At 47.5% G+C, this 21,892-nt stretch overlaps 1 protein-coding gene and 1 long non-coding RNA gene across 14 annotated transcripts in view; one reads left to right on the top strand and one right to left on the bottom strand.

The window, feature by feature from the left end:
• The window catches only part of LOC102964218, a 38,964-nt gene that overhangs the window by 4,689 nt on the left and 12,383 nt on the right, over positions 1-21,892 (bottom strand). The window contains exon 2 of the long non-coding RNA XR_006218371.1: positions 8,819-8,931. This is a non-coding gene — a long non-coding RNA (uncharacterized LOC102964218). The remainder of the gene's footprint in view (positions 1-8,818; positions 8,932-21,892) is intronic.
• WDR93 (WD repeat domain 93) overlaps positions 1-21,892 on the top strand; it is a 55,292-nt gene that overhangs the window by 28,132 nt on the left and 5,268 nt on the right. For 8 of the 13 annotated variants that reach the window (XM_042988052.1, XM_042988055.1, XM_042988054.1 and 5 more), the window contains 9 exons: positions 6,482-6,566; positions 10,258-10,429; positions 11,883-11,953; positions 12,504-12,590; positions 13,854-13,973; positions 15,354-15,567; positions 17,269-17,332; positions 18,155-18,311; positions 18,633-18,831. In XM_042988052.1, the coding sequence (XP_042843986.1) occupies positions 6,482-6,566; positions 10,258-10,429; positions 11,883-11,953; positions 12,504-12,590; positions 13,854-13,973; positions 15,354-15,567; positions 17,269-17,332; positions 18,155-18,311; positions 18,633-18,831 (1,169 nt within the window). The other 5 variants (XM_042988058.1, XM_042988059.1, XR_006218369.1 and 2 more) reach the window with 5 other exon arrangements.

Here is a 21,892-nt window from a genome sequence, read left to right as displayed (position 1 = left end):
AGTTGGAGTTTTTTTTTTTTATACCCATCGCACGTAAGTAGGCTTTCCCTTCCTCAAGGTTATAAATAAATTCTCCTGTGGTTTCTTCTAATAATCTCAGAGTTTCATTTTTGACATTTCCCTCTTTAATTCATAGGGGAGTGTCTTTTGTGAACAGAGTGAGGAAGGAGCCAACTTTCATCTGTTTCTTTTAAGTAGCCAATTGTCACACAAATATTTTTGAGTCATCTTTTCCCATTTGTTTTGAAATGTGACCTTTTATCATTCCTATTTTATTTCTATGTTCTTTATCCTATTCCATTAAAATACTCATCTGCCTGCACCAAGACCTTAATGAACTTTGGAGCAAAACTGCCAGGATTCTAATCTCGTCAATGCCACGTGCTAGCGGGGTGACCTTATTGTGTATTTTCTGTTCTACTTTCCATATTTTTGTTGTTGTTCTACCTTTGGGGAGAGCTCATCTGCTCAGTGTCTCCACTCTCTGAGTTTTTCATTTTTGCTATCATATTTTCATTTACAAGAGCCTCCCCCTTTTTTCTTTCTTTTCTCTTTTCTTTCTTTCATAAATGTTAATGACTTTCCTAAAAACATTTATGGTAATTTTTGATGTTTCTTCTCCATGTTTGGTCTATTTCCCCAAAGTTGCTTTTTTCCCTACTATTTGTTTTGGTCTCTGTCTTTCCAAACGGACACTTTCTTCACTTGGCTCTCTACTCCTATCTAAAGGTAGGGGTCACTGAGAAACTGACAGGAAGCCAGCCCTGTGGGCATGGGTGGGGCTTGTTAACTGGTTTTGCTAAAGGGTACCCCAGCTGGGCTGCAGTGTTGGGACATGCTCCTGTCTGTGTCTTGAGACTACAGGTTTCCCCTGCTGTCCTTAAGTAGAGCGTGCCTATGAAACACCTTTCTAAGCCAACATGGGGTAAAGTGAAGAAGCAATTACCACTAACTTACGTGGGACAACGTTTGAGCATTCCCAGACCCCCAAAATAACCTCTCTTAGGCTTGCTAATGTATGTACAAGATAAATCGACATGAAGCACAGATGCTCACAGACACCGGGGAAAGCTATGGTGCGCGGCGCCCACAGGCTGGGTGCGGCTCCCCGGGAAGGATGTGGGCGAGGCCTCGCTTAACGCTCAGCGCAGGTGCTACCTTTACTCTAACAACCCAGCTCTCACCTGAGTTGCAGAGGCGGTTGGGGAACATGCCTTGGGGTGTGGGAGGGGTGACCTCAACATTCAGTATGTAAACTTTAACTGCATTCTGTCCGCTACTTGCAGTTAGGGAGTCTAAGAGTTTAAAAGCGTCTTAAAGAGATTTTCAACCAATCCTGTTGAATCCAGAGACACCTGAGCTGTCATTTTCTTGAGTCTTTAGGGCCTTTGTGATGTGAATCAAGTGACTCCCAGGCTTTCTCCCCGGGTTCAGATCTTTCTTAGGTCTGCTAAATCATTTAGCCACCTGCTTCCCAAGTCCAAAATTTTCTTGCTTTTGTTTCCTTTTTATTCTCTTATTCCTTATGAGTTTATTTTTTTAATGTTTATTTTTATTTTTGAGAGGGAGAGACAGAGCACAAGCAGGGGAGGGTAGAAAGTGAGGGAGACAGAAGCAGGCTCTGAGCTGTCCGCACAGAGCCCAACGCAGGGCTCGAACCCACGAACCGTGAGATCATGACCTGAGCCGAAGTTGGACGCTTAACCGACTGAGCCACCCGGGCACCCCTATTCCTTTTTTAAAAAGCACCTTCCTGTCATTTTCATGGGGTTTCAGGAAGGAGAGGTGTTAAATGTTACCCGTTCACACTACCATCTATATTTTCTAGCTAGTTATCGCTGATCCGAGGCTGTATCAGTATTCATCAACTCATTTGCGCAAAGAAGTTGTAAGGATATCAAGTTTCAGAGAACTGGAAGGCACAAGGGAGGGTAGGCAGTGAAAACAGTGTAGCCAGAACTCTACTACCACTACTCCTGACCATCACCCCCCCCCCCCTCCAAGAGACACAGCCACCAAAGGTGATGCTGGGCTTTCCATGATGGCTCTGTCATTGGGCTCTTGACATAGCCACCTCCACTGTGAATAATTTCTCTCCTGCTTCTGGATCTCTGTGTCACTTCCTCAAGAGTCACAGTCCCAAGCAGGAGCACACAGCTGGTTGAGCCTTGGTCATGTGCCAACACCCTAACCTCCAAGGGACAGAAAGAAGAATCTGGTCCCTTCAGTTCCTTAGAGGGACACAGATTCTCCCAGACTCACACCATAGGTGAGTCCCCTCAAGGTAGAAAAGATGTTGAGGGCTGGATAGCCAAAATGATGACAATGGCCGCTACACTAGTACATAGGGAAGCTATCGATTTTTGTATGTTGATCTTATATTCGGCCAAGATTACGGTGAGGTCAGCAAAACATAGACACTGTTGGGGTCATGCAAGTGTGGGGGTGGGCACCTAAGAGTGAGTGCCTCCTGAAAGTGCCTCACTTCCTTTATTTACTCTAGTCTCAGGACTGTTGGCCTTTCTACTGAAGTTCTAATGGTTTGCCAGCTGACACTGCTGGATTTTCTAGCTAGACAACCATAACTATAAATACAACTTTTCCTCTCTCAAGTATTTATTTCTCCTATTTATTGTTCTTGCCTTGTTCTATGTTCTAGGATATCTAGGAAAATGCTGAATAGTCATGGTGTGATAGACTATCCAGGATGTAACAGGGGTCCTCCAACTGTTTGCCTATTACGCCCGAAGCTTACTATAGGTGTTTGAAATAAATATCCTTTATCAAGATAAGCATGTGTTCTTCTAGCCTCCGTTTGCTAGGAGTTTGTTGTTTGTATGTTTTTTAATTAGGAATGGACATTGACCAAATACTTTCTCATCTTTTGAGAAGAGCTTTCTTCCTTCATCTGCTTCATCTGCTTTCTTCCTTCATCTGCTAATGTAGTAGGTTGCATTAATAGACTTTCTAATGTTGAAACATTCTTTGTAAAATATGTTTTAATGTTTCTTTATTTTGAGAGAGAGAGAGAGAGAGAGTGAGTGTGTGGGGGGGGAGGGGCAGAGAGAGAGCGGGACAGAGAGAAACCCAAGCACCCTCCATGCTGTTAGCACAATGCCCGGAGCGGGACTTGATCTCAAGAACCGTGAGATCATGATCTGAGCTGACATCAAAGGTTGGACACTTAACCCATTGAGCTACTCAGGTGCTCCAAAACTTTCTTACTTCCATTCTTGGGTAATCCATGCTTGATAATAATTCATTTAATTATACTTCAGTGTGTTTTGCTAATATTAAAGTCCTAAATAAAATACCAGCAAAGCAAACTGATAGTTCTGTATTCATAGATAGTATCTAAATTCAAACATGAGATTGGCCTATAGTGGTGTTTTTTTTTTCTTGTGGATTTCTTAACACAATTTTGTATTAGTGTTATGCTAGCCTTGTAAAGAAAGTTGGATGTCATTTTTTGTTTTTTGTTTTTTTACCTCTAGGTCTATAAAAATCTTATGTTTTCAATTTCTTCTATGGTTATTAGTCCATCGTTTCAAAAACTTTTGAGCCAATTTCAGTCAGAAGTCATTTATTAGTGTAGATATATAACTATAGATATATGTAAATATGTTTCTCCTATAGTATGAAAATTAAAATCTGTCTCTTACATTATTCCCCTTCCTTGTTCATAATGGATCTAGCTCACTGATTTTTGTTTTGTTTTGTTTTGATGTTATCTATTTTAAGAGCGAGAGAGACAGAGCATGAGCAAGGGAGAGGCAGAGAGAGAGGGAGACACAGAATCCAAAGCAGGCTCCAAGCTCTGAGCTGTCAGCACAGAGCCAACGCGGCGCTCGAACTCAGGGAATGTGAAATCATGACCTGAGCTCAAGTCGGACGCCTAACCGACTGAACAACCCAGGCACCCCCTAACTCACTGATTTTAACTTGCCAATATTTTGTTAATTTTACATCTGTGTTCATGAAGGATATTTTTTGTTTTCTTTCTTTCTCTCTCTTTCTTTCTTTCTTTCTTTCTCTTTCTTTCTTTCTTTCTTTCTTTCTTTCTTTCTTTCCTTCCTTCCCTCCCTCCCTCCCTCCCTCCCTCCCTCCCTCCCTCCCTCCCTTCCTTCCTTCCTTCCTTCCTTCCTTCCTTCCTTCCTTCCTTCCTTCCTTTAAGATTTTAAGTAATCTCTACACCCAGTGTGGGGCTCAAACTCGAAACCATGAGATTAAGAGTTGCACACTCTACTGACTGAGTCAGCCAGGTGCCCCAATTTTATTTTCTTCTAACATCTTTTGGTTGTAGTATCAGGATGATGCTGACCTCATATAATAAGTAGAGTGTTCCTGTTTTATTTTCTGGAAGAGTTTGTGTAGAATTGGTATTATTTCTTCCTAAAGTGTTTGATAGAATTTACCAGTAAAGCCATCTAGCCATGGAGTTTTCCTTGTGGAACTATAAATTCAGTGTCTTTAGTGACAAAGGGTCATCTCTTTCTCCTTCTTTAAGGTTTTTGTTTTTTTTTTTTTTTTTTTTTTTTTTTACGTTTTATTTATTATCAAGAGACAAAGAGAGACAGAGCATGAGCATGGGAGGGGCAGAGAGAGGAGGAGACACAGAATCCGAAGCAGACTCCAGGCTCTGAGTGGTCAGCACAGAGCCAGACGCGGGGCTTGAACTTATAAACCATGAGATCATGACCTGAGCCAGAGTGGGCCGTTTAATGGACTGAGCCGCCCAGGCGCCCACCTTCTTTAAGTTTTTATTTAAGTAATTGCTACTACCCCCAACATGGGGCTGCAACTCAAACCTCGAGATTAAGAGTCACACACTCTTCTGACTGAGCCAGCTAGGCGCCCTGGTTAGGTCTTTCTTCTTAAGCAAACTTTTGTATTTTGTGTCGTTTAAGGAACTTGTCCATTTTTACCTAAGTTATCAAATGTATTGACTTAAAGTGGTTAATATTCTCTTATTATCTTTTTATTATCTGTAAAACCTGTTTTGATGTCCTTTTCTTCATTTCTGATGGTGGTAATTTGTGTTTTCTCTCTTTTTTTTTTTCTTAATCAGCTTGGCTAGAGTTTTGTCAATTTTATTAATCTTATCAAAGAGCCAGTTTTTTATTTCTTTGTCTCCACATTTTTGTTTTGTTTTCTATCTGACCAGTTTCCAATTTGATTTTTATTATTTCCTTTCTTCTGCTTACTTTTGGTTTAAGTTTTTCCTTGCCTTCTAGTTTCTTAAGGCAGAAAGCTAGGTCATGTATTTGAGATCTTCTTTTCTGATATAGGCATTTAGTGCTATAAACTTACATCTAAGCACTGTTTTAGCTGCATTCTTTATATTTTGATGGGATGTTCTCATTTTTAAAAATACTTCAAAATACTTCCTATTTGCTTTTTTTTTAATTTCTTGTTTGACCAATGAATTATTTAGAAGTATATTAGTGTCTAAATAGTGGAGATGTTCCAGATATTTTTCTTTTTTTGGTTTCTAATTTAATTCCATTGTGACTAGACAAAATACTTCATATAATTTGAAACCTTTTAAATTTATTAAGATTTTATGCCCAGAATATGGTTTATGTTGTTGGTCAGTGTTCTGCATGCACTTGAAAAAATGTGTATTTTGCTGCTGTTAGTCAAGTTATTTATGTCGGCTTTTCCTTCTATATCCTTACTATATTCTTCCTGATTATCTGTCTGTTCTATCAGTTATTGAGAGAGGAGTATTCAAATATCTAAGATTACAGATTTATCTATTTCTGCTTTCACTTCAATGAATCTTTGCTTTGTGTATTTTGAAGCTCTGTTATTAGGGGCATAAACGTTTGGAATGTTATGTCTGCTTGATGAATTGACCATTTTATCATTATTCGGTGAATTTTTATCCCTGTTAATATTCTTTTCTCTGAAATCTATTATGTCAGATATTAATATAGCCACCCCAACTTTCTTTGATTAGTTTTACAAGACGGATTTTTACTATGCTTTTAATAGATTTGGTGTCTTTGTATTTAAAATTAGTTTCTTTTTGACAACATATAATGGGGTCTTACTTTTTTTTTTTAAGTTTATTTTTGAGAGCGAGAGAGAGCAGGGGAGGGGCGGGGGGAGGGGGGGCGGGGAAACAGAGGATCTGACAGCAGACAGCCCAATACAGGGCTGGCATCCATAAACCATGAGATCATGACCTGAGCTGAAGTTGGAAGCTTAACCAACTGAGCAACCCAGGCACCCTGGGTCTTACCTTTTTAGACAATCTGACAGTCTCTACCTTTTAATTGGGTAGTTAGGCCATTTATATTTAATGTGATTGTTCATACATTTGGATTGAAATAAATCACTTTGCTATTTACTTCCTATTTGTCACATCTGTTTTTCTTCCTTTCCCTCTGTTTCTGTCTTCTTTTGGGATATGTTTTTAATGATTCTGTTATATCTCCTTTGTTGGCTTATTAGCTGTGCCTTTTCCTTCTTGTAGGATATAAACATTTGTTTTAGAGGAGACATTAAGTTGAGTCTGCCAGTTCACATAATGAAGATCAAACCACCCAAACCAGTTACAGGTTAGTATAATTCAACTAATACTCTTTTTATTTCTGATATTAATTTCTGTTTTTTTCTTTCTTTGCTTTCGTCCAAATTTCCCATCTTTTCTAGATATTAGCAGCAATATCTAAATTACAAGTATAGTTCTGAGGAGGAAATTTTTTTAAAAGTCATAAGCTCTGGGATCTAAGGACAAAAATATAAATGTTACAAGGACATAGGTAACTAACAGAATTGGAAAATCAGGAAAAACAGGCATCTAGCTGGAGTTCATCCATTTCTATATTCCTGTGTTAATGCATTCATCAGGATTTGCTGAGTGCCAGTGAAGCACCAAGCACACAGATGAGTAAGACACCTTTTCCATACTCTAAAAGCTGCTGTTCTACCAAGGGAGAATAAGAGGAAAGTGGCATTGTAGGATATGATAAGTGCAGCAATGGGGAACATTTAGGACCATGAAAACACAGAGGAAAGAGTGACCAACTCTTCCCATGGAGGAGGCAGAGGGTTTATCAAAGGAAGGGACATTTGGGAAGGTCTTTTTTTGCCGGGGGGGGGGGGGGGGGGGGGGGGCGGGGGCGGAGGGAGAAGGACTTGAAGGACAAGTGGGAGTAGGTCAAGAGGAGCAGAGAAGTCCATTGTAGGCAGAGGATAGAGTATATCCTCTCAATACCTGCCCAGAACCTCAAAGATATATCTATAGGAATGTTCACTGCAGCATTATTTATAGAGGTAAAAGACTAATTAAATAAAATCTGGTACACTCATCCAAAGGAATACTTTACAACTCTCAAAAACAAAGAAGGAAATTCAAAAGGCCAAGAATAGCCAATTCACTCTTGTAAAAGAACACGATGATATGATTTGCTCCATCAAGACTTATTATAAAGCTATAGTAATTAAGACACAATAGAAAAATAGATAAGTGGACAGTAGATAGATAGAAATATATATAGAGAGAATATAGAAATATAGATAGAAATAGTATACAGAATATAGTAGTAGAAAAATAGATAAACATGATAGGCCAGAACAGACCAAGGCATAAATGGACACTTGATAACTGACAGAGGTGACATTACAGAGCAGGAGAGAAAGGATGGTCATTTCAATAAATGGTGCTGGCTGTCCATATGGAAACAAAAGTGAGACTCGACTCCTGCCTCCCACCATACACAAAAATAAATTCCGGACGACCCATAGAAGCAAATATGAAAGAGAAAACAGTAAAGCTTTTAGAAAATAATATAAGACAGTATCTTTATGATTTCATAGGGAAAGACTTTTTAAACAAAACACAAAAAGCACTTACAATAAAAGAAAAATTTGACAAATTTGGCTACTAAAATTAAGGACTTCTAGTAATCCCAAGACATCATTAAAAGCATGAAGGAGCAGCCACATAGTGGGAGAAGATAGTTGCAAAACACATAAAACTTAGGAATGGTCCCTACTGAGAATATGTAAAGAATTCCTACAACTTATTAAGAAAAAGAGATAATCCAGTATAAAACAGGCAAGAGCTTATTCAAATGGCCAATAAGCAGATGAATGTGTGTACTCAACATCATTAGTTATCATGGAAATGCAAATTAAAACCATAATGAGCTACCACTCCACACCCACCAGGAGGGCAACATTTAAAAGAGGCGGGCCATACCAAGTTGGTGAGGATGTATCACAAGCAGGCCTCCCGTACACTACAGTTAGCAATGAAAATCGGCACAACCACTTTGGAAAATAGTTTGGTTTGATCCAGCGATGGTGACGATAATTTATACCCTGAGACCCAGCACTTACACTCGGAGGCAGTGTGACCGACCGTACCAGCTTGCCCGGGACTGGGGGGTTGGTCTACTGGGATGTGGGGCTTTCAGAGCTAAACCTAGGGAACTCCTGAGCAAACCAGGGTGAAGTGGTCAGCCTCCTCCTAGGTATGTACCTGACAGTGTGCAAGCAAATACGTACAAGGAGACACGTACGAGAATGGTAACAGTGACATGATTCTCCATAGCCCCAATCATGAAACAACCGAAATGTCCGTCAACAAGAGAACATGTATTCACTTGATGGAATACTATCAATAAAAAGGAACAAACTGCAGCCGTCCACAACCAAATGGACAAATCTCACAATATTAAGCAAAAGAGGGCAGACACAGAGTTAACTCTTCACGATTCCATCTGTGTGTAACGGTCAGAAGCAGGCCAAGCAGAGCTTTTTCGTGTAGATGCGCATTTAGACAGCAAAGGTAAAACAAACTTACTGCAGTGCTTATGGAAAAGCCAAGAGAATGGGTGCGGCTCTCGCCAGGAGGTTGTGACTGGAGACGGGCCCCTGCGAAGCTTCCAGGGAGCAGGTGATGTTCTGTCTCTGGACCTGAGTGGAGACAGACATTTGCTTTGTAATAATTTATTAAGATATATATATATTTTTTTAATTTTTTTTAACATTTATTTATTTTTGAGACAGAGAGAGAGCATGAACGGGGGAGGGTCAGAGAAAGAGGGAGACACAGAATCCGAAACAGGCTCCAGGCTTTGAGCTGTCAGCACAGAGCCTGACGCGGGGCTCGAACCCACGGGCCGCGAGATCATGACCTGAGCCGAAGTCGGACGCTTAACCGACTGAGCCACCCAGGCGCCCCAAGATATACATTTTTTAATGCTCTGCTGAACGTGTTCTATTTCACAGTAAGAAAAAGGTTTAGTAAATGAAAATAAGCAACAATAAGGAAGGTCTGTAGCACTGAAAGGAAGCGATCTCCAAGCTATTTGTGAGTGGAAAATGCAAGGGGGCTGGTGTAAACTTTAGCTGGATCTGACTCAGCCAGAGAACTTGTTAAAACCCAAAATGCTGCGCCCCAGCCACACAGTTTGTGTTTCAGCAGGCTGGGGCTGGGACCTGAGAATCTGCATTTCTAACAAGTTCCGGTTGAGCCCCTCAGATCCCTGCTCATCTTGGAACCACACTTGGGGGGTACTAGTGTATCCTGTGCTACCATTTGTTTATACAAAGGTGGTCTCCCTATAGAAACTTCTGTGAGAAATGAATAACAATGATTGCTTCCGGCCAAGGAGACCTGGGGCACTGGGGGCCTCCTGGGCACCCTCCATCTGAAAGCTGGGGTGGGGACCTAGAAAATAAATGACCCAGTTTTACTGTGGATTTAGGAACAGTTGAAAAAAGAAGGAAATGAAAGGTTTTCGGGGGGGAAGGGGAATGGTAAGAAAAGTGACTGGCAGAGAAGGGAGATGGTTGAAGGAAGGTAGTTGGATAGACGTCAACATAGGTAGAGGCCGGGACCGTCTGTTTCTGTGGGCCCTGCAGCAGCGGCTCAGTAGTGATGGCAACTGACACATTTGGGGCCTTGCTGGGCTGGGAAGACGGCAACGGTGATCTAAGGTCTCTAGTGACCTCGTGAACTTTTCTTTGGCCTCGTTTGGGGATCCGGGCATCTGGAAACAGGACGTGATGGTGAGGCTGGAGGAGGAGGAGGAGGGGGGAGGGCGGTTGCCCTTAGCCTGTGCTCGCTGAGCCGCCTGGCGAGGAAAGAGGCGGGGAGAAGACTGAACGCTGGCTTCCCAGATGGATTTCTGAGGACTAGAGATTCTGCAGGAAACTGGAAAGTGTGGAGGAAGGAAGGGAAAATCAGGAAGGGGGAAGTCCCATGGTTTGACCAATTCTGGGATCTTTTCAACCTAGGTACCACATTTAAAAGCCCCCTGGAAGTCTTTGCAAAGATAGAGGACTGCTACGGGCTGGGCTCAGGGCAGAACCACTTCATCAAGGACACTCAGTGGGAGCAGCAGGAGGCCATCTTCAAAGCCTTGTTCAAGAAGTACCTGGACGGAGAGTGCGGGGAGGAGCAGCTCAGGTGAGCAGGAAGGAGGCCCGGCTCCCTCCCCCTCCCTCGCCTCGAGCCGGGGTGGGGGGTGGGGGGTGGGGGTTGGGCAGAGTGTCTCCTCTCAGGGCACACACAGGAATCAACCCAAGCACTTGAATTAAAAGCTGTTTCTGGTTTGGGAGATTTTCCCGAGAATTTCAGATTTTTTGAAAAGATATGTGGAGATTGTTCAAAGAGAGTTAGAACAAAGGCTGATCATGTGGATTTCAAAGAGGAATAGACATCTATGGAGAGGAGAAGAAGTCGAGTTTGTTTTACAATCTTATGTATATCTTCTCTTTAAAAACTTTTTTCCTGATGGGGCACCTGTGTAGCTCAGTCGGTTAAGCGGCTGACTTCGGCTCCAGTCACGATCTCACAGTTTGTGAGTTCGAGCCCCACATCAGGGCCCTGTACTGGCAGCTCAGAGCCTGGAGCCTGCTTTGGATTCTGTGTCTCCCTCTCTCCCTGCCCCTCCCCCGCTCACGCTGTCTCTCTAAAATAAACATTAAAAAAAAATTTTTTTTAAGTTTTTTCCTGATTATCTAGACAACACAGAAGATCCTAAAGACAGAAATAAAAGTCGCCACTATTCACATTTTCCTCCATTCCCATCCAGTCTTTCTCAATGTAATATATTAACGCAGAATTACTAAAATACCTTACTTTGTAACCTCAGGCAGCAGATGGGCTCAGGAATCCCCTGCTGTGACTGTAAAAACCGAGCCCAAGGCTTTGAAGGATCTGGTGGAGCTGGTTTTAGGAACTAGCTCTCTTCACAGCTACCGTGGAGCTCAGGAACCAGGAACATTCTTGCTTCACCGAGGAAGAGAAACCCCTCATCTTGCTGCCAAGTGCACCTTGAATTTTCTCACGTCAGGACACAAACTCCTAGGGCTACACCCTCCTAGCAGCTACCTGATCCCTGAACTGGGCCCCAGCGAGGTTCAGGGGCATGCTGCCTGGCTGCAGGCTCGTTGTTAACCTGCGGGTAATGTCTGTCTGTAGTGGGAGTCTATACCACAAGAAGCTACAAACTCTATATAGACCTCAGGAAATTGGTTTGTTCTTTTCTTAAGGACAGATGTATCAGCACACCCTGTTGGATTGCCCCCAGCATAAGGGAGCATTTGTTCACGGCAGGCAAGTCTGGTCACTAGGGGATCTTCCCCAAGGACAGAGAAGGTTCTTCTGGGTGCTGGGTGCCGTTCCCAGCCCGGGGGTGACTCCCGCGCCTCTGCCTGCCCTGCCCTGCCCTCACCAACTTCCCAGGTCTGCGGCCACCAGGGCCGGCACATCCCATGTGACTTAGCTCATGGCCCTGTATCCCTGGGAAGGTCCATCCTAACTACCCATTTCTGGTTTTAGTACCATGACTCTGCCAGGGTGTCTCCTTGCCAAGGAGCCTGCCATGGCTGACTCGTGTCTCTTTTTCTTCCCCCAGTATGGCCACGTTCCACTTCCTCCTTCCTGGCCGCGTCACCACCATGCCAGCGGACGTCAAGAGCCCCTCGGGTAAATGAACACGATGCAGGTGGCTGTCCTAGGCAGGTGGTCCACTCGGGGAGCACCCCAGCAACCCCTGCACGGTGGGAGGCAATGAGGCGGAGAGTAGGTCGCCGCTTAACGGTGTCTGGACGCATGGTGCCCCAGCCCAGACTCCCTGATAACAGAGGCCGTGGAGTCTTCAGGCAGTGACTCGCCACAGAGGAGGGTCTGAGCACATATCCTGCCAGGCTGCTTCTGAACATGAACTCACTGTGTAGAACATGCTATTTAAAACACTGACAGCCAAGAGGACATGAATTATCTAGATGACGTGAAAGCCGCTGAGGGGCAGCGTGACCGTCCTCCTCACCGGGGAAGGCCAGCTGGCCGTGGGAACAGCCCTCCCGGGGATGCTCAGCCCTCCTCCCCGGGAGGCTCACCCCTCTGCTGGGCGCTGCCCCTTAGAACGTACCACTTTTGACTTCAAACCGACTTCCGCTTGGGCAAACACCTTCCGTACAAACCCGGGGCTACCCAGCTGCCTCACGTGACACCCCTTTCCTCTCTTCTTTCCCAGGGGTAGCCTGTGTCCTTGGCATACATTGGACCGGAAACCACAACTTCTTCCTCTATTCACTTAACCGAACTCTGAAGGATAAAGCCGGTACTTAGCTGCTGAGATGGGAGTTGCCTGAGAACGTGTCCTTCTCCAGCTTAGCTGAGAGCACGTGACTGACACGTCACTTTAGGGGACCAGAGCTGTGCAGGCAGAAGCAGGTGGCTCAGGGCCTGTGGTGTGAGCGCAAGGCTCTGTCTCTGGGCGGTCCCATTTCTCCAAGAGAATAGGTCGATAGGGACAAAGCCCGGTCAGGTCCACAGGGCTCCTTTGGCAGCTGAGGCAAAAAGAGGCTTGGCATCAGGGGCCGGATCCGGCCCCGGCCCAATGAAGGCCCGCAAGCTGTGTAGCCCCAGGCCAGTCACCGCGTGCCCCCAACCCTGTTTTCTCATCTGAAACACAGAGCTCATTCATCACACCATCCATCCCTGCTGACTGCACGTGCTTGCCGTGGATCGCAAAATCCAGAGGGTTTCTGTATGTGAAAGCTTTTTGAAATTGAACGGCACTTAGGACCACCACTTACGTGGTCTTTTTTGGTTTTTACAAATTCTTGGAGGCAGTTACGTGAGCAGGTTCACTTTGTGGTAATTCCTTGAGCTGTACACGGATATCATTCTTTAGAATTGTACTTTAATGTTTGGGGCCCCTGGGTGGCTCAGTCGGTTAAGTGTCTGACTTCGGCTCAGGTGACGATCTCATGGTTCATGAGTCCGAGCCGTGCATCGGGCTCTGTGCTGACAGCTCGGAGCTTGGAGCCTGCTTCGGATTCTGTGTCTCCCTCTCTTTCCCGCTCCCTCACTCACGGTCTGTCTCTCTCTCTCTCTCTCTCTCTCAAAAATAAACATTGTTAAAAAGTTTTAAAAAGGGATTATACTTTAATGTTTAAAAGTGTACAAAGGAAGAATTTTCTCTCCTCCCAACGCCCTCTCAGGCAGCGTGGCTTCTAATCTCAACCTCTGTACTGACTGGCTCTGACCTTGGGCAGGTGACTTCTCTGCCTCAGTCTCCTCATCTGTGAAATAGGGTGCCAACAGGACTCATCTCACCAGACCCTTGCGAGAATTAGCCGAAAGGGTGCACATACAGTGCTTAGCGCCTGGCAAGTACTCAGTGTGAGCGTCAGTGCAAAAGGAGTGGGACTTGCTCTTCTGTCCTAAAGAGGTAGCATTGCAGAGAGCCCAGCGGGTACCCCTGCCCGTGTGCCAGCCGGGCAGACTAGTCCGGGCCGTGAGCTGTGCGCGTGGAGGTGGTGGGCGGGTGCAGCGGCTGGGGCAGGGGCGGCCGAGTGAGTGCCGTCCTCCCCGCTAGACCCGGAGGGCGTGTGGCCCTGTGCTGCACCCATTGCTGTCTCTCAGCTCAGCTGCTGCTGTTCCTACCTGGTGCTGGCCTGCGAGGATGGCGTGCTCACGCTGTGGGACCTGGCAGAAGGTGAGCACCCCCCCGCTGCCCCCGCCTCACCCCTGGATTATGAGACCCCGGGGAGCTCTGGAGTTTCCTGCAGGCTCTGGGCCTTCTGGTAGTTACTCTGTGTTCTTAAGTCAGTGTGGGGAGCCGGTCCCGCCTTCCCCTCATTCATTCAGTCACTTATTGAACACGATAAGTGCTGACACTTCCCAATCCCCGTGTACTGGTTGAGCGCTCGCCCCGTGCCCCGCACTGGAGCGGGTCCTGGAAGTAAGACTGTTAGTTACCTCATTATCACACTCCAGGGAGGAGGTGTCTCCCAGCACAGGATGTGACGGTAGGGCAGCCCTGGCCCTCCCCCACCCGCCCCCAAGTTCTCAAACTAAGTCTTCCTGCTCTCCCACCCCCACCGCGGTCAGCAGGAAGCCCACTGCTATTGAAGCTAAGAGGCCTGTATGGTGGCCAGTGCAAGACCAGTAGCCATGCTGGGTGGGTGGCACCTTGCTAGAGTCCTGGAGTCCCAGGATCCCGGGTCCAGCTCTGCAGGTGCAGAAAATCAGTGGTGTCTAGTTTCCCTAAGTCGATCGATCAGCCTCTGAGGGAAAGGCTCCCTCTGACCAAACTCTTTTAGAAGTGATGACTGAATCGCTGGGTTTGTCATTGTACAACTGGATGGGTGTTTCCTCTGAGAGTAGAGGTGGGCAGCCTTCCCAGCCAGCGCGCTGGTGAGAACCAGAGAGAGTGCCCTGTCTACTGGCCATCTCGGGGAGCCTTCTGTCAGGTCAGTGAGGTGCCTTCCTCCCTTGGCTGTTTCCATCTGAAGGATTCAGTGGTGGTTTCCGTTTAGCCGGCACTCGGCCCACATGGTGGGGAGATAAACATCCCTACGCGCCCTCTTGAATTTTGGTTCCTCACCCAGTCTTCTTACAAGAGTGAAAGATACTTAAAGGGCTGAACAATGCTCATAATTTCACATTCACTTGCTCAATAGGTTGTTTTCATTTGTCTGGATACTGATACGTCCTGGATATCGTTTGACTACACACATATACACCCTTCTCATAAAAAAGCCCTTCTCAGAGAACCACCTTCTCTCTGGTATACCTTGACCCACCACGGTCAGCTGTGGTTCCGTACCTGGCAGGGCACTGTCCCTTCTGTCCCAGCACTGACTCTGGCCCCCTCCCCGGGGCTCTTCCCCGTCCCCCACCCCCCCTCCATACTTAGAAGGGGGGGCTCTTCTCTCCCACTGGGCACTGGGGTTTTCTGGCTTCACTTCCAGAAGGCTCTCATTGCCGGATCTTGCCTTCACACCCCTCATATGCCTGTTGGTCACAGACCCTGCGCCCAGGCTGCATCAGCCCTCCCCCTTTCACTGACCTGCCTGTGCCATTGTTTTTCCAGGTTTCCCTCTTGGGGTCGTCGCTCTTCCCAAGGGATGTTCCTGCCAGAGTGTTCACTTCCTCAAATACTACTTAGTCCACCAGGGACAGAACGTGTATCCTGAGGGGCCCTTGAAATCCCACATGAAATGTGTGGTGCTGTGCACAGATTCTTCTGTCCATCTGGTGACAGCCAGGGGGACCCAAGAACCCACCGTCAGTGTGCTGGTTGAGAGGTCAGTGGCTTGAGCGCAGGACGGGGCAAATGACCGGCCAGCCGAAAGTGACCAGCTCCCCAGCTGGAGTCCACTGGCTCTGTAGTCAACACCCTCCCTGTGAGCTCCCAAGTCCCCACCGTCTTTTTTATGTGCACGTGTAAAACTTGTCTCACAAAATTGTGCGACAGCACAAATGACAGCTTTCACGTCATTTGTCATTTCTGCCAAAATCGCCTTTTATCAGTTTCCTCGAGGCTTTCTTTCTTTTTTAAATTGTCTCAAGAGTCTCTTTCTGAAGTTGTGAAAATACTTCATGCATGCAAATGAGCTATACAATATATACATGTGTATATTTAGGATATAGCTATATATACACTATGTATAGTATATATGTATGTGTATATGTATTTGGGTGTTTATATATATACACAGAGAGAGAGAGACAGAGAGTGGGCAGTGGGAGAGAGGGAGGGAGGGAGAAACTCCCCTGTACCCATCATGAACCTTCAGAAATAGATCATCTCCGGGGCGCCCGGGTGGCTCAGTTGGTTAAGCATCCAACTCTTGGTTTCGGCTCGGGTCATGATCTCAAGTTCATGGGTTCGAGCCCTGCATTGGGCTCTGCTTTGACAGTGCAAAGCCTGCTTGGGATTCTCTCTTCCCCCCTCTCTGCCTCTCTCTCTCTCTCTCTTTCTCACTCTCTCCCTCTCTCAAAAATAAACATTAAAAAAAAGAAATAGATCATCTCCAATTCAGTTAAGGCTGTGTGCTTGTCCCTGGTCACACCCTTCTCTCCTCTCCAGAGGTGACCCCCTTAGTAATCGTCGCTGTATATAACAAACCATTCCACAACTTGATGGCTTCAGAAAACAAGTCAATGTGTAGCCCCTGATCTCGCAGACCAGCAATTTGGGCCAGTTCTTCCACTGGCCTTGCTTAGGCTCTGGCAGCTGGGCTGGGGGCCGGATGGTCTGGCACAGCCTCACTTGCATAGGTGGCAGTGGGGTGGCCGTTGGCCAGGACACGTGGTTCTCTTCCCTGTGGTGGCTCCTGCGGGCCGTCTCCGCCTCCATCGCCCCACAGCCTAAGGGGTCCCCTCAGCAAGCGAGGGCAACCGCAACGTACACTCTCCAAGCTTCTGCTCACGTCACAGTGGACGAAGCATGTCACGTGGCCACACCCGCAGTCAGGCAGTGGAGAAACTGACTCCACCGTTTGATGGGAGTCGCTGCCAAATATCACGGCCGATTTCTTTTTCAATCGACCGTGTCATTTTCCAAAATTCATCATCCATTCCTTCGCTTTCCTGTAAGAATTAGCCACACGCATCTCCAAGTAACGCATCGTTTAGCTGTGCCTATTTGGGAAATTCGTAAAGGGACTCCCATGCTCTGTATCCTCCAGCTTGTTTCTCGGGGCTGTTTATTCCGTAACTTGCTCTGCAGCCTTGTTCGGGAGAGTCGCACATGTCGGTGAATGCAGCGCCGGGTCTGTATCTTCCCGGCTCTACTGCATCCCATCGTGTAATAAATATATCACAGCAAGGCATTCTCCTACCAGCGGGTAATGCGCCTGTTCCCCGCGTCTGCTACTATGAACCATCTCTGACGTGTCTCCCGATGCTTATTCACAAGAGTGTCTCCTAGATGCGTGCCAGGAGAGGACAGCACAGCCTTAACTCCTTCCAGGACGAACGTGTATGTGTCTGGTTCCCCACAGGCCGGTAAAGTACCTGGACGAAGCCATCTGTGCAGTGGCCCCAGTCCCAGCCTTACCTGGCATGGTAGGTTCCTCACGCCCCTCACTCCTCTTCAGCAAGCGTGTTCGTTTTCCCTTCAAAGACTGTTTGTTGAAGGCCTGTCAAGCGCGAGGCACTAGACTAGCTTTGGGGCGCACAGGGACGAAAGAGCAAGCCGCCGCCCTCGCAGATCGCACGGTTCAGCTGGGAAGACAGACGAATCACCGCGCAGCTGCCCTGGAAGACGAGAGAGGCTGTGATGCGCTGGGCCCTGGATGCCACAGAACAGAGACAGGGGTCACCACCTCAGCCTGCAGAAGTCAGTGGGGGCGGGGGGCTGCTTTCGGGAGGAAGTGACAGGACGGGGCAGAGAAGGTGAGGTCGCACTCTCAGGTGTCGGAGTGTGAGGGGCGGGGAGGTGGTGTGGCAGCTGGAGGACGATTCGATCAGGCGCATCTAACAGGTTCACCTACAGGGAGGAAGGAGCCAGGCAGGAGAGAGGCCGGCCTCCGAACCCGCGCCAGGAAGGGCCCTGGGATGGAGCGGGGTCTCCGAGGATGGGGAGGAAAGCATACGTGTGCAGAGGGCGGCACTGCGTCCGGCCACGTGGAGGGCCAGCTCCCGGACAGGGATGCTGGTGAGCCAGAAGAGAAGCCCGGGCAGGAGTGGGGAGCGCCACCCAGCATCAGACACGGCACCTGGAAAAGGGCCTGTTGCTGCTGGGGACACCGGAGAAGTAAACACACATGTTTCTCTGCTCCCCGAGCAAATCCGTTCTCTCTGTTGCTGGCCTGGATGTCCAGCTGCCTCTCTTATTCCAAACGGGGGTGACAGAGAAGTCCCCGTTGCCATCCCTTTGCTTCCCAGGTGCTGACCTTTTCCAGGAATGGCTCCGTGCAGCTCATGGACGTGGCCAAGCCCCAGATCATCTGTGCCTTTGCTCCACCCAGAACCTACCATCTGGCAGTGCCCTGGACGCCTATGTTTGTCGTGTCTTTGCACCGCCCGTGTTTCCTGCTCCGAGGTATGGGAGGGGGGCCCTGGGGGCTGCTATTTGCCTGACCTTCTCCCTCCCTTCCCAAAGCACAGGGTGATGCCCCCAATCTCTTCCCTGCTCTTCAACCCTGCGCCACAGGCCAAAAGGACACTGCTGCTTAGCCCCTCACGAGGCACTTAGCTAAAACACAGATTCCAGAGAGACTCCTGCGGCCCCCCTTCAAGGGAGCCCCTCACAGCTCAGCCCTGACGGCCCAGCCTTTACCAGCAGAGAGCTGCCCCCAGCTGCCCACCCAGCCCACAGAGAAGGTCATCCCTCTACAGAACGCTGTGTTTTGTTTCATCTCAGGAGACCATCCTGACGAAATTGAATCCGACGACGCCAAGGACATCCAGAATTCTATTTTCTGTTTTAATCTCGAGGCCTACCCGCTCCTGGAAAACATCTGCAACCTTTGCACCGTTCCTCAAGCGGACATGACCGATAGCATGGCCTTCGCCCAGGTGCTGCCCTTGGAGAAAAGATGCGAGAGTTTCCTCCAGGAGAGGTAGAGTCCCGGGTCTGCTTCCCATCCCTGCTCCTGGGGTTGTCTCTGGGTTGAGGACTAGCGGAGTGTGTTCGATGGTCAGATCCGTCCGGCATTTCGACTGCCCCTTCTGTGGGGGACCCTGCCATATTGTAGCCCGTGAGCCACACTCCAATTTCCCGTTTGGGTTGGCAGGAAAGGGAGCCCCGGATTCAGGCTGGTAAAGAAGAAGGACTGCCTGCCAGTCGCTATTTTCTCCTCGTCAAGACTGTCTTGTCCTCCTGCTTTCTGGATTCTTTGGTTTTGTAAAACTGTATTTGGATGATCAGACACCAGTCTTGGGAGACAGGGGCTTAAGTCATGGGCCAGGTTCGGCCCATTTGCTATGTCTCATCATGGCTGCTTGTGTGCTACAACAGCAGACTTGAACAGTGGTGACAGAGACCACACGACCCATAAAGCCGGCCTCATTTACTATCTGGCCCTTTATACAAACTGGTCGCCAGCCCCTGGTCCAAGCCCCTTGGCTTTAACCGTCGTCTGGACAAACGGTTTGGCCACGCGTCTCTCCCTTTTCTGTGACCCCCAGGCCCGTGGGGACTCTGCCTGTGGCCCTTTCTGCTGTAAAAGCATAAGGAGCTGTGCTCTGTCTGCTCTGGAGAAGCAGGTGTCTCTTCTAATCCATCCGCCACTCATCTCGGCGGTTTGCAAATTCTTGCTGATGGTTTCTGGCATGATTGCACTTTTGGCAGGAGGAGGTTACCAGCGGAGCCCTGGATTCTCCTGGGGGTGGGGGTGGGGGGACTTCGGTGGCCCCTTCCTTCCAGGGTCTTCAGAGACTCTGTGATCTCTCCAGTCCCCACGATATCCCTTTACGACCATTTCCCCTTTTTCTATTTACTCTTGCCTCAAGAGGAAGGAAGTGGAATGGCCAGGATACTCAGGTTTGAAATCCAATTCCACCCCTTCCTAACTGAGAGACCTTGGGTGAGTGCCTTCACCTCCGAGAGCCTCAGTTTCCTCCTTTGTTCAAAACCGGTGTGTTGAACACCTGCAGTGCGCCAGGCTGTGCTGTGGACACTTTGATGGTGCCCAGCCCTCAGGTTTTGTGGGTATTCCAGAGATAATACACGTCTAGTGCTGGGCATTGGGTGGTCGCTCAGTAAATGGTAGGTTCCAGAAGGATGCTGGGTTACTTCCAGTTCGTGCCTGGGGAAATTCTAAACACCACCGCAAGGTGGCGCCGTGAATCCCCAAGGCTGCATTTCCCTGCTGCTTGTGGTTCTCCGGTTGTGGGGGTTCTTGGGGGGCTTTCAATATCTCCTGGAAGGAGGCAGCCCATTCATCAGGAGAGGCAGATGGTCTGTGGGTCTCGGGGGGAGGACAGTGAAGGAGGGGTCACTGGGCATTTCCCCTGATTAAAGATTAACCAAGAGCGTTTGGCTGTTCTTTACATGGCAGTTTCTTGCTTTGACCCTTGACGGCTTGACTTATTCTGAGGAGACACAGCTGAAGAATTGAAGGGTGAGGCATCGTGATGTCTGCAGCTTACTTTGAAGCACAGACCAGGAAAACATTTAGAGAGAGGAAGAGAAAATGTTAACAACCAGTGAAACCCAGGAAAATACTCACAGAAAGAGACAGACAGACAGCCAGGCAAAATGTTCACCATCGGTGACCACAGGTGCAGGTTAACTGTACTGCTTGCAACTTTCATGTAGGTTTGAAATTTTTTTTAATTTTTTTTTTTAACGTTTATTTATTTTTGAGACAAAGAGAGACAGAGCATGAACGGGGGAGGGTCAGAGAGAGAGGGAGACACAGAATCCGAAACAGGCTCCAGGCTCCGAGCTGTCAGTACAGAGCCCGATGTGGGGCTCGAACTCACGGACTGCGAGATCGTGACCTGAGCTGAAGTCGGCCGCTCAACCAACTGAGCCACCCAGGCGCCCCGAAATTTTTCTTTTTAAAAAAAATTTTTTAAACGTTTAAATTCATTTTTGAGAGACAGAGTGCAAGTGAGGGAGGGGCAGAGAGAGAGCGAGACACAGAATCCGAAGCAGGCACCAGGCTCCAAGCCATTAGCACAGAGCCCAACGCGGGGCTCGAACCCATGAACCGTGAGATCATGACCTGAGCTGAAGTCGGACACTTGACCGACCGAGCCACCCAGGCGCCCCAGGTTTGAAATTTTTCCAAACAAAAGATGGAGAGAGGTTATGAAATACCGTTTACAGTATAATCCTGATTTTGAGAGAAGTCTGGAAATGTGTACACCAATATAACAGGAGTTCTATTTGGGTGATGATGTATGTGATTTTTTTTTTTTTTTGTATTTTCCCTATTTGCAGCTTTCCTACCAAAACAAAACAAAACAAAACAAAACATTCTCTTGGAAAATTTTAAAAACTGGTTAAAAAAAAAGTCAAGAGTACGAGTTTAGGTCATAGCTATGGTGAGGTTGTACGCCTGGGTCATGGTGTGGAGTTTCCGGAGCTCTTTCCTGATGAGGCCTAGTGAACTCCGTGTTTAAGGAGACTGTTTCCATTTCTGCCTCGCAGTTTAACGCCCTCTTTTACTGGCCTGGAAAGGGTGAGGCTGGACCGACATGTCCAGCGCCGGGCGGCTCACCTCCTGCCTGGCAGCAAGGGGCCCGGCCAACTCAGGCCGCCCTCAGTCCCTGACTGACATTTCCAACCCTCAACCAATGTATGAGTGGAGATCGGTACTCGGACACCTGCAGAGCCCCACTCAGCCCCTGAAATCTGCTTCAAGCACACTACGACCATAACGGAGCACTTCCCCGTTGTAAAAAAAAAAAAAAAGTTATTATTTCTGATAGAAGTTATACACGCACTTGTAGAAATCTGGAAAACAGGACAGCGCAGAAAAGAAAATGTAAACCACCCACGACCATCACCAAACCCTAGCCCTGCTGTTAATATGTCAGTGCATTTCCTTCTGGTTTTCCCTTTGGTGTTTTCACTAAGTTGAGGTCACGTTCCGAGTTCAACTTTTAAATCTGGCTTTCTGTCACTCCAGAATATCACTTAATTCTTTCTTAATTTTAAGAAAACCTTCC

The sequence above is a fragment of the Panthera tigris genome, chromosome B3 (assembly GCF_018350195.1).
Source record: "Panthera tigris isolate Pti1 chromosome B3, P.tigris_Pti1_mat1.1, whole genome shotgun sequence".
Lineage (NCBI taxonomy): Eukaryota > Metazoa > Chordata > Mammalia > Carnivora > Felidae > Panthera > Panthera tigris.
This window is presented reverse-complemented; position numbering and strand designations above follow the sequence as displayed.